This window comes from Rhinopithecus roxellana, chromosome 6 (assembly GCF_007565055.1).
Source record: "Rhinopithecus roxellana isolate Shanxi Qingling chromosome 6, ASM756505v1, whole genome shotgun sequence".
In the NCBI taxonomy this organism is placed as follows: Eukaryota; Metazoa; Chordata; class Mammalia; order Primates; family Cercopithecidae; genus Rhinopithecus; species Rhinopithecus roxellana.
In genome coordinates, this window is record NC_044554.1 from 13,494,866 (window position 1) to 13,507,551 (window position 12,686).

General features: G+C 40.7%; 1 protein-coding gene across 6 annotated transcripts in view; it reads right to left on the minus strand.

Moving 5' to 3' along the window:
• RINT1 (RAD50 interactor 1) overlaps nucleotides 1-12,686 on the minus strand; it is a 37,866-nt gene that overhangs the window by 3,387 nt on the left and 21,793 nt on the right. For all 6 annotated transcript variants that reach the window (XM_030932643.1, XM_030932647.1, XM_010380607.2 and 3 more), the window contains 3 exons: nucleotides 11,751-11,888; nucleotides 8,993-9,192; nucleotides 652-866 (listed from right to left, as the gene is read on the minus strand). In XM_030932643.1, the coding sequence (XP_030788503.1) occupies nucleotides 652-866; nucleotides 8,993-9,192; nucleotides 11,751-11,888 (553 nt within the window). The remainder of the gene's footprint in view (nucleotides 1-651; nucleotides 867-8,992; nucleotides 9,193-11,750; nucleotides 11,889-12,686) is intronic.

Here is a 12,686-nt window from a genome sequence, read left to right on the forward strand (position 1 = left end):
GCTTGCTATCAAGGCTGAAAGTAACACAGGTGTTCACAGTGTATGGTAGTGGGATAAACCACAACAAAAGTATGCAGAGCACCACAGGTGACTTTACTTGCAAAATAGGAGACAGATTAGGTTATTCAACCCCATATCACACACTATCCTATTAATATATTTACAAACAGCTAACTTATAACCAGTTTATTCTGATTAAGAATGTCAGAGAGCCAGGTGTGATGGCTCACACCTATAATCCTAGTACATTGGGAGGCCGAGGCAGTGGATTGCCTGAGGTCAGGAGTTGGAGATCAGCATGCCAAAATGTGAAACCAGGTCTCTACTAAAACTACAAAAATTAGCCGGGTGTGGTGGTCCATGCCTATAGTCCCAGCTACTTGGGAGGCTGAGGTGGGAAGATCACTTGACCTCTAAGGTGGAGGCTGCAATGAGCTGAGACCATGCAACTGCACTCCAGCCTGGGTGACAGAGTAGGACTGTCTCAAAAAAAAAAAAGTCCAAGAACATATTTTAGAAAGATTTCCAACAATGAAGTTTAAAGTACATAAGGCCAAACTGGGTTCTATCTAGACACCTTGGAAATCTGACCACATACACCATCTTCAACTTTTACCAAACTGGTATTAAGAGCTGACTTAGAGGACATACCTTTCTTTTTTATACAATTTTGCAGCATCTTTAACTTCTCTAAAAACATGGTCTACTTGACGGGTCAACATATCATGCTTTAAACGCTCTAAGAGGTTAATCATGTCATCAAATACGGAGCTCTCCATAGAGGCTAGCTGTCCCAGCTGCAATTTACTCAGAGTATTATTCTCTGCAAACACCTCCAGTGCAGCCTGTTGAAGTTGTAGAAAGAACTGAAAGCAAAAACATGTTAACACATTAACATACTTTTTTTAAACAGCTTGAAAGAGAATTCATATATCATACAATTCACCCATTTAAAGTGTATAATTCAGCTGGGCACGGTAGCTCACACCTGTAATCCCAGTACTTTGGGAGGCCAAGGTGGGTGGATCACCTGAGGTCAGGAGTTCGAAACCAGCCTGGCCAACATTCCAACATTGTGACACCCCATCTCTACTAAAAATACAAATTAGCTGGGCATGGTGGCATGTGCCTGTAATCCTAGCTACTCGGGAGGCTGAATCGCTTGAACCTGGAAGGCAGAGGTTGCAGTGAGCTGAGATCATGCCTCGGCTGACTGCAACCTCCACCTCCACCTCCTGGGTTCAAGCAATTCTCCTGCCTCAGCCTCCTGAGTACCTGGGATTACAAGTGTGTACCACCCCACCTGGCTAATTTTTTTTTTTTTGTAATTTTTGTAGAGATGGTGTTTCACCATGTTGGTCAGACTGGTCTCAAACTCCTGACCTCATGATGTGCCTGCCTCAGCCTCCCAAAGTGCTGGGATTACAGGCATGCGCCACCATGCCCGGCAGTACAAGTTTTTATGTGGACATATGTTTCATTTCTCTTGGTATGTACTGAAGAGTGGAACTGCTGGATCTTATAGTAAGTCTATGTGTTAACAGTTTGAAAGGCTGTAGTGCCAGCACTTTAGGAGGCTAAGGCCAGAGACTCATTTTATAGTGAGACCTTATCTCTAGAAAAAAAAGATTAGCTGAGTGTGGTAGCCACAGACCTGTAGTCCCAGCTACTCAAGAGGCTGAGATGGGAAGATTGCTGGAGCCCAGGAGGCAGAGGTTGCAGTGAGCCAAGATTGGGCCACTGCACTGTAGCCTGGGCAAAAGAACAAGATCTCACCTGAGAAAACAAAAAGACAGTTTGAGGAACTGCCATATTGTTTTCCACAGCAACTGTACCATGTTACATTCCCACTAGTCAATGTTAAACTGTTTTGAAATGGAACAATCTCAAGACATATTAACCAGAAAAAGCAGAAGAGTCTGCATAGTATGTTACCACATGTTGACCTACACACACCAGTATTTATATAAACAGCTTTAGTAATATGTATAAGAAATTGATCAAAGTGATTGGCTTTAGGGAAGATTAGAATTAAGACTTATTTTCACTATATATAGTTTCAATACATACAGTTTTGTGGCTTTTGAATTTTGTATCACATGGATTACATATAGTGAAAAATATTTTTCTCTTTCAATTTCTGTGTATGGTAATCATGAACTTAACAAAAAAAAAAATGACACTATCAGCTGGGCATGGTGGCGCATGCCTGTAATCTCAGCACTTTGGGAGGCCGAGACAGATGGATCATCTGAGGTCAGGAGTTCGAGACCAGTCTGGCCAACATAGTGAAACCCCATCTCTACTAAAAATACAAAAATTACCTGGGCATGGTGGCGGGCGCCTGTAATCCCAGCTACTCAGGAGGCTGAGGCAGGAGAATTGCTTGAACCTAGGAGGCAGAGGTTGCAGTGAGCCAAGATCGTGCCACTGTACTCTAGCCTGGGCAACAAGAGCAAAACCCTGTCTCAAAAAACAAAAATGACACTATCTACTTGTTTTTTTATTTTTTGAGATGGAGTCTCGTTCTGTCCCTCAGGCTGGAGTGCAATAGCGCGATCTCGGCTCACCGCAACCTCCACCTCCCTGGTTCAAGTGATTCTCCTGCGTTAGTCTCCCGAGTAGCTGGGACTACAGGCGAGTGCCACCACACCTGGCTACTTTTTGTATTTTTAGTAGAGATGGGGGTTTTACCATGTCAGCCACGCTGATCTCGAACTCCTGACCTCAGGTGATCCGCTCGCTTTGGCTTCCCAAAGTGCTGAAATTACAGGTGTGAGCCACTGTGCCTGGCCTTGTTTTAAATAAAATTTAAAATAATTTTTAAATGACACTATCAATAAGCATTTAAGCATAAAATTAACTATAAAGGTCTGAAATTTTATTTTTCCAAAATACAATTAACAGAGGACTAAATAAATCACCTTGCCAAGGTTTTTTTTTTTTTTTAAACACTGAATAGCATTAGGCCATGAACACATCATAATAAGCCATATTAAGGTCATCAAACATTTGGCTAGCCTTGATGGCCTGGCACGGTGGCTCACGCCTGTAAACCCAAAACTTTGGGAGGCTGGGGAGGCAGATCACTTGAGGTCTGAGGTTTGAGATCAGCCTGACTAACATGGTGAAACCCCATCTCTACTAAAAATACAAAAATTAGTCGGGCATGGTGGCGCACACCTGTAATCCCAGCTACTCAGGAGGCTGAGGCAGGAGAATCACTTGAACCTGGGAGGCAGAAGTTGGAGTAAGCCAAGATCACACCACTGCAATCCAGCCTGGGTGACAAAGTGAGACCCTTGTCTCAAAAAAAACAACAAAAACAAAAAACATTTGGCTACCCTTGAAATGTTTTAAGAATTTTCAGTTGCTTTTCTTTTAAAGTTCTTGAAATAAAACTACATAAAATTTTAAAAACCGAAAGCCATTAGAAATCTCCCAAAGATTTCATGCATAACAAACAATAAAATCTTGTGGTTAATTTTTTTTTTATACATTTACTATTAAAATTCAGACTACCCAACATGAACTTAGATCATCTCTATCTTTGTCTCTCCCCATCTCCCTCTCTCCTTCCGCCCCGTATCTTTTTGCATGGCAATGTGTCATGGGCATCAACTACTTTTACATGGCCAGCAATTTTCCCCCTTCTTTTAATAGTACCCCAATTTGCCTTTGGGGAACCACTTCTTTCCCAATCTGAGACAACTTAGGTGGTATCAGCCCTATCCTTTGGTGCCAGGGATGCACACTTAACTTGGTAATACCATGTCCTGCCTTCACTAGTGATTGTTCAGAGATAGACATATGAGAGGTATCTTGGTATTTCTGCTGAAACTATCAGAGAAGCAGCACTCTTCTTTTGAGATTGCAGAAGGACCACGTGAGCCTGGAACCACCTGTGGCCACATGTCCAGAGCCTGCCTCAGAGCAAAACCAGAAATGGACAACTTTAGAACAGCCATGCCTAATCCTTTCAGAAAGTTAAATTCCTCACCTCTCGTATCTCACCCCACACCCCAACTTAGGCCAGTTTGAATCTGGTATCTGTCATCTACAACTGAAAAATTCCTAATTCTGAATGGCTGCTTATTTCAGGCTTGGCACAATCTGGTAACCAGCAGACAGTTATCGGTAGAGAACCTGAAACAAATGGAAAGTGAATCCTGTTCATTCTTTTTCCTTTTTCTAATTATGCAATACAAAGCTTTAATAATTTTTACTTATACAGTATTCGCTGGCTGAAGGACTATGAATATGATTAAAGAATTTTGAGGTTAAGACAGAATTTGCACCATATAGTTTTTTTTTTTTTTTTGAGACGGAGTTTTGCTCTTGTCGCCCAGGCTGGAGTGCAATGGCGCAATCTTGGCTTACTGCAACCTCCCGGTTCAAGCAATTCTCCTGCCTCAGCCTCCTGAGTAGTAGCTGGGATTACAGGCGCCCACCACCACACCTAGCTTTTTTTTTTTTTTTTTTTTTTGAGACAGAGTCTTGCTCTGTCACCCAGGCTGGAATGCAGTGGCACAATCTCGACTCACAGCAACCTCCACCTCCCAAGTTCATGCAATTCTTCTGTCTCAGCCTCCCAAGTAGCTGAGACTACAGGCGCCCACCAGCATGCCCAGCTAATTTTTGTATTTTTAGTACAGATGGGGTTTCACCATCTTGGCCAGGCTGGCCTCGAACTCCTGACCTCAGGTGATCCACCCACCTTGGCCTCCCAAAGTACTGGGGTTACAGGCGTGAGCCACCACACTCGGCCAGATTTGTACCATAATAACCATGCTAGTACACAATTCATTCACAATTTGAACAATCAACTTTGAAATTTGATTATTTCTCTGCTGACAGAGGACCTAGTTAATTCAGCATGAGATTATACGTTTTCTAAGGGTAGGGATGATGGCTAATTCATCTTTCTTTTTTTGGTGGGAGGAGACAGGGTCTCCGTCTGTTGCCCAGGCTGGAGTGCAGTGGTGTGATGAAGGCTCACTGTAGTCTCAACCTCCCGGGCTCAAGCAATCTTCCCACCCCAGCCTCCCAAGTAGCTGGGACCACAGGGCATGCCTGCCACACCCAGTTAATTTTTTTTTTTTTTAATTTTATGTAGAGACAGGGTCTCCCTATGCTGCCCAGGCTGGTCTCCAACTCCTGGGTTCAAGTGATCCTCCCACCTTAGCCTCCCAAGCAGCTAGGACTACAGGGGTACACCACCATGCTCGGCTAATTTTTTGTATTTTTTGTAGAGATGAGGTCTTGCCATAATGCCCAGGCTGGTCTCGAACTCCTGGGCTTAAGCGATCAGCCCACCTTGGCTCCCAGTGTTGGGCTTACAGGTGTGAGACATAGTGCCCAGTCATCTTTCTTAACAGACTATAGCACCAAGTAAAGCAGTTGATGATGTTCTACAAATGATTTCATTGAAGAAAAAATTCTGGCACAAGAGTTAAGAATAACAATTTGTTTCATATTACTAAAAATGCTTAGCAGAATATGGAGCTGTGGGGGTGCTGAGAGAATACTTACTTAAATTAGAAACACAACACATAAAAATACAAAATGAATGCATGTATGCTGATTAGCTGACTTTATTTATTTTTTTTTTTGAGATGGAGTTTTGCTCTTGTTGCCTAGGCTGGAGTGCAATGGTGTATTCTCAGCTCACTGCAACCTCTGCCTCACGGGTTCAAGTGGTTCTCCTGCCTCAGCCTCCTGAGTAGCTGGGACTACAGGCATGTGCCACCACACCCGGCTAATTTTTGTATTTTCAGTAGAGACAGGGTTTCATCATGTTGGCCTCGAACTCCTGACCTCAGGTAATCCACACAGTTGGCCTCCCAAAGGGCTGGGATTACAGGCGTGAGCCACCACTCCCAGCCTGATTAGCTGACTTTATAAACAAATTGATCATTACCCTCTATCTTATAATCATACTATGAAATAATTGTTTTATTTTCCTTGTTCAGCAGAATGACATTATGCACATGGATTTCAGTTAACATCTTTATAGGAAAAAAGTTTTAACTAATTACTAAGTCCCAGACAGAGTACAGATAAGCATCAACTATGATTGTATTTATCAGGTTTTTATCTTGTTTATATCTATGATTAGTATATTTATTGTATTTATTTTTGCCCCCTATTTATTTGGCTTATTACCCTGGATTTAAAACAAATACGATTTTGTTTGGCTTTTTCTTTCACATTAAAATAGGTATTATGAGGAATACATTTTCTTCTATACAATGCTTTAGAAGTAACCATACATTTTTGTTCTACATATAACAAAATGTACTATATAGTGCTTTAATTGGTATACTACAATTTTTTTTCCCAAATTCATAATTTAAAATGTCATGTTTTCAAGACTTCCTTCCTAATCCAGGCATTTAATGTTTTCACATGTCCATGTTTGAATATATTTCATTTCTGCTTTTATTTCTTTTTTATTGCATTAAGATTTGATAACGTACAGAAATTTTAAATTAATTTACCTTGTCCATCTTTGTGACTCATCTGGACACACTTGAAAATTGTGTTTTTCCCTATTATACTGTGGAATTTATCACTAACCTTCAGTTAATCAATCTAATTATTTAACTTTACAATTTTTTAATTCTCACTTTACCTATCACATTCTAATAGTATATTTTTGTCTTTAGTGAAAATTGCATTTGCCTTGTTTACCTTCCTGTTTTCATTTTATGACACAATTATATTTTTTACATTTTTAATATTTCATATTAAAATTTTCATAGTCATCAGATTTATTCAGTACACTTAGTTTCTTTAATATTTAATGTCTATTCTATTTTAACATTTCATGGTCATCCTAGTTCTCTGTTTATGCGTTCTGTCACGAAATTTACTTTATGGGACACCTAAATTGGTATAAACCTAAGTTGATTTTGAACAGTGATTCTTTTTTTTTTTGAGACGGAGTCTCGCTCTGTCGCCCGGGCTGGAGTGCAGTGGCCGGATCTCAGCTCACTGCAAGCTCTGCCTCCCAGGTTTACGCCATTCTCCTGCCTCAGCCCCCCGAGTAGCTGGGACTATAGGCGCCTGCCACCTCGCCTGGCTAGTTTTTTGTATTTTTTAGTAGAGACGGGGTTTCACTGTGCTAGCCAGGATGGTCTCGATCTCCTGACCGAGGAGTGATCCGCCCGTCTCGGCCTCCCAAAGTGCTGAGATTACAGGCTTGAGCCATCGTGCCCGGCCTTGAACAGTGATTCTTAACCTAAGGGTACCCTGTTCAAGAAGGGAGTTCTGAAGGTCCTCTGAGATGATGTTAATATCTAAAACATCTAAAAGAATTCATCTGTCTGTGGTGAGGTTATAAAGGCTAATTAGACTTTTGTTTGGAAGCATCTATTAGAAAATCTGGTTACCAAAAGTCCTGACAGCCAGGATATTCCTTGAATTAATAAAAAGAGTAAAAATAAATTACTACTTAATAATTACAGTCAGGCAGATCAAATGTGTCAGTAGGTTTGCTTAATAATAATTAGGCAGACCAAATCATGTCAGAATCTGCATGGAGAAGGGAAGGGTTGGTAGAATCTGGAAGGAAAAGGTCTTATGGTATTTGTTAACTGGACCCAAGGTTTTTATTTATGGATTTATTTAAAATATACCCTCCAATAAATCAGTTGATTTTTTCAGATACAATCATAGTGTTTTTTTTTTAAAGAGTTCTTACCTTTTAGAGATACATACTAATATATATCTCTATATATAAATATTACCATGAAATATGATATCTGAGATTTGCTTCAAAATAATCAGGTATGGGGTGGCAGAAGAGAGGTTTAAATAAAACAAAATTGGTGTAAAAAGTTGAGTGAGCCGGACATGGTGGCTCATGCCTGTAATCTCAGCACTTTGGGAGGCCGAGGTGGGTGGATCACCTGAGGTCAGGAGTTTGAGACCAGCCTGGCCAACATGGTGAAACCTCGTCTCTACTAAAAAAAAAAAAAAAAAATTAGCCCGGTGTGGTGGCGAACACTTGTAATCCCAGCTACTCATGAGGCTGAGGCAGGTTAATCCCTTGAACCCAGGAGACAGAGGTTGCAGTGAGCTGAGATTGCGCCACTGCACTCCAGCCTGGGCAACAAGAGCAAAACTCTGTCTCAAAAAAAAAAGAAGCTCAGTGGTAGCCACACTGAAGTTCATTTTCCTGTTCTATTTACTCATGCATATATTTGAAAATATGATACACAAAATGTTAGTTTCTTATTTTTATTTTTTCATGTTTTCTAGAGATAGTGTCTCACTATGTTGCGCAGGCTGGTCATGAATTCCTGGGTTCAAGTGATCGTCCCACCTCAGCCTCCCAAGTAGCTTGGACTATAGGCATACGTCACCACACCTGGCTAATTTTATATTATTTTTTATTTTTTGGAGAAATGAGGTCTCCCTATGTTGCCCAGGTTGGTCTCCAACTCCTGGGCTCAAGTAATTCTCCCATCTCACCCTCCTAAAGTGCTGGGATTAAGAGCTTGAGCCACTGCACCCAGCCAAATAGATTTTTAATGTATGAAACAATTAAAACTTTAAATGTTTCTTCCTATTTTCATGACTCTTTATAATTTCTCATGTTTTCAAGACATTCAAGAGGTACTAAACGTTATTCTTTTATTTTCCTTAAAGTCCTGAATTGCTTTTGACATCATTATTTAATCTTAGCTTTTCCTGTGACTGCAATTACCACACATGAATATTTCCAAGTATGGTTCACTCTATAAACAACTATTTCATGAAAGGCTTGCTTATCCAATGATTAAAAACGTTAAAATATCAGGATTATTTCAGTACTTGAGATTTGATTGAGAAAAATGTGTATTTTAATTGTACCTTCTAATTATGGCACTATGGTTCTGTCTAGCATGTTTATTTTTGCTTGCAATAGATTCAACATTTCGAAAAGTATTAATAAAATAGTTTGAACTAGTAATATATTACTTAATATAAAAGCATATTAACTCACAACATTGTCAGCCCAATCTGCTAGTACTGTTGAGATGTAGTTCACAGCATTAAGAATTGCACAGTATCGAAAGCCAAGGGAAGCTCTAGTCTCTTCTTTCATCACCTGTGTTAATCGTATCCTAAAATCATCTACTAAGTCCTTCTGTAACTCCAGGAACTGTAGCTTTCGGGAAGCTGTGGGAAGATTTTTATACCTGTCTGTGGAAAAAGTTATTAAGACATATGAAGGTTTTGGTACCATCTATGATATACTTATAAGTTTTCCCTACTGTCCTGCTTCAGTGCTTTTGTCAAAAATCAATTGACCAGTCAAGTGCGGATTTACTTCTGAGCTCTCTTAAGGATATGAGTTTCAAAAGTATGTTTGCCAAAACTCATTCAACAGTACACATAAGATCTGCATATTACACTGTAAGTAAAGTATGCCTCAAGTTTTTCTAAAAGGCAAATGAGAAAATTATATATAAAAATGACAGTTTTGGCCAGGTGCGGTGGCTCACACCTGTAATCCCAGCACTTTGGGAGGCCAAGGCAGGTGGATCACCTGAGGTCAGGAGTTCAAGACTAGCCTGGCCAACATGGTGAAACTCCATCTCTACTAAAACTGAAAAAATTAGCCGGGTGGTAGTGGCATGTGCTTGTAATCCCAGCTACTCAGGACTCTGAGGCAGGAGATTTGCTTGAACTTGGGAGGTAGAGGTTGCAGTGAGCCAAGATAGCACTACTGCATTCCAGCCTGGGAAACAGAGTGAGACTCTGTCTCAGAAAAAAAAAGACAGTTTGTTCAACAAATAAACGGCTTTTTTTTTTTTTTTTTAAAGAAAGAACTCGGATAAATTAAAAGATACACATTTAAGAATTTACAGGCAGTTGGCCAGGTGCAGTGGCTCACACCTGTAATCCCAGCACTTTGGGAGGCCGAGGTGGGCAGATCACGAGGTCAGGAGATCGAGACCATCTTGGCTTGTGACCATCTTGGCTAACACGGTGAAACCCCATCTCTACCAAAAATACAAAAAAATTAACCAGGCGTGGTGGTGGGTGCCTGTAGTCCCAGCTACTCGGGAGGCTGAGGCAGGAGAATGGTGTGAATCTGGGAGGCAGAGACTGCACTGAACCCAGGAGGCAGAGTTTGCAGTGAGCCGGGATCGCACCACTGCACTCCAGCCTGGGTGACAAGAGTGAAATTCTGTCTCAAAAAAATAAATAATAAAATAAATTTACAATTGATATGATGAGAGGTCTGAAATTTTCTTTAAAATACTCCAGAAAAAAAAAATTGAGGAGTAAAATATAACAGAAAAGTGGTAATTGCTTTAAACTTTGGTAATGGGTACCTGAGAGTTCATCATATTATCCTACTTTTGGGTATGTTTGAAAATTTTCTGAATAAAAAGTTTTTAAGAGACACATGAATTTTCCTTAATTTTTTTGTCTTAGTGTTTTTCATATTTTTCTTATAGTTAAAAATACAGAATTATGGCTGGGCACAGTGGCTCACACCTGTAATCCCAGCACTTTGGGAGGCCGAGGCAGTTGGATCACAAGGTCAGGAGTTCAAGACCAGCCTGGCTAAGATGGTGAAACCCCATCTCTACTAAAAATAAAAAAATTAGTTGGGCGTGGCTGCAGGCGCCTATAATCCCAGCTACTCGGGAGGCAGAGACAGGAGAATTGATTGAATCCAGGCAGCAGAGGTTGCAGTGAACCGAGATCACACCACTGCACTCCAGCCTGGTGACAGAGTGAGACTCCATTTCAAAAAAAAAAAAAAGCTAATTACTGACTGGGCTGGAATGATACTTCTTCAGATTATCAGACAAGCCTAAGAAGCGGACAGGCTGGTGGTCTATGAAGGTGAAGAGGGCCAAGGATGGTGGCAATGAGGGTCCAGTGGCACCTGGACAAGAAGCAGGCCCACAAGGGGGCAGCGTGATTGGCTAAAGACCAGTGAGGGCCAGAGGATGCTAGGCTACCCTCCAGCCAGAGAATCCCTGCACTATAACAAAAGTTCCTATTACTACTCCAATCCTTAAAATTACTTCATTATTTTACTCTCTTCTGCAATCTTTGATAAATCAAGATCAAGAAAATATTAAAAATACAGGCCAATCACCATTTACTGAAGACATCTAAAAAGCCCAATAGCAAGACAGTTTGGATAATAAAATTAAATTCTTATTTAATTGTTTTTGTATAATTATTCAGGAAGTTTTCTTGTATAATTATTCAGGAAGTTTTCCTTCATGTATACCAATGTTTAAATCCTTAAATTATTAAAAACCCCAAAGTTAGAATATTGTGTTAGCTTTCTACCAATATAGAAACTGAATTTGAAGATAACAACCATCATATAATATTAATTTGCTGAGCTGCTTATTTATTGATTACTTTATTGATGGAGTCTTACTCTGTCACCAAGGCTGGACTGCAGTGGTGTGATCGCGGCTCACTGCAACCTCTACCTCCCATGCTCAAACAATCCTCCCACCTCAGCCTACCAAGTAGCTGGGACTACAGGCATGCATCACCACACCTGACTAATTTCTGTATTTTTTGGAAGAGAGCAGGTTTCACCATGTACCCCAGGCTGTTCTCAAACTCCTGGGTTCAAGCAACCTGCCTGCGTCAGCCTCTCAAAGTGCTGGGATTACAGGCATGAGCCACTACACCCAGCCTACTGAGCTATTTTAAAAAGTACCATGTGAAAACAGTACTTTTAAAACAAAGTCGTATCTTAGAAGACTTATACTTACCAGTTATAACCAAGAGTAGAGTCATAAAAGTTTCTGCACAATCTGGAACTTTCATTTCATCCACATCAGTGATATCCTTATATTGCGATACCCAGGCAGCTTCTGATGAAAGCATTGAGTCCATTTTTTGAAGAGCAACTGATAAGCAGACAAAACGATTATGCCGATTAAGTAGTTACAGTCATTCCTAATTATTCAACTTGTAATTTTTTAGGAATGATGGCTTTTCTATGAAAAATAAACAAACCTACAATCTCCCACTAGTTGTACTAAATTTAACTTACTTAATGCTTTAAACAGGATACTTTACTCCCACCCCCAAATTTTGAAAATAGTTATGATGACAAGATAAGCTACAGTCAGAAAGATTCTATTGGCCAGGCACAGTGGCTCACACCAGTAATCCCAGCACTCTAGGAAGCCAAGGTGGGAGGACTGCTTAAGTCTAGGAGTTCACAACCAGCCTGGGCAACACAGCGAAACCCCATCTCTACAAAAAATACAAAAAGTAGCCAGACATGGTTTGCATACACTTATAGTCCCAGCTACTGGGGTGGCTGAGGCAGGAGGATCACCTGAGCCCCAGAGGTCGAGGCTGCAGTAAGCCATGATCAGCCCACTCCACTCTAGCCTGGGTGACAAAGTTAAGACCCTATCTCAAAAATAAAAAAATAAAAAAATAAAATACTCTGATACTTTGGGAGGCCAAGGCAGGCGGATTACTTGAAGTCAGGAGTTCCATACCAGCCTGGCCAACATGTTGCAACCCCGTCACTCCTTAAAAATAGAAAAATTACCATCCTGGCTAACACAGTGAAACCCCGTCTCTACTAAAAATACAAAAAAATTAGCCGGGCGTAGTGGCAGGCACCTGTAGTCCCAGCTACTCGGGAGGCTGAGGCAGGAGAACAGCGTGAACCTGGAAGGCGGAGCTTG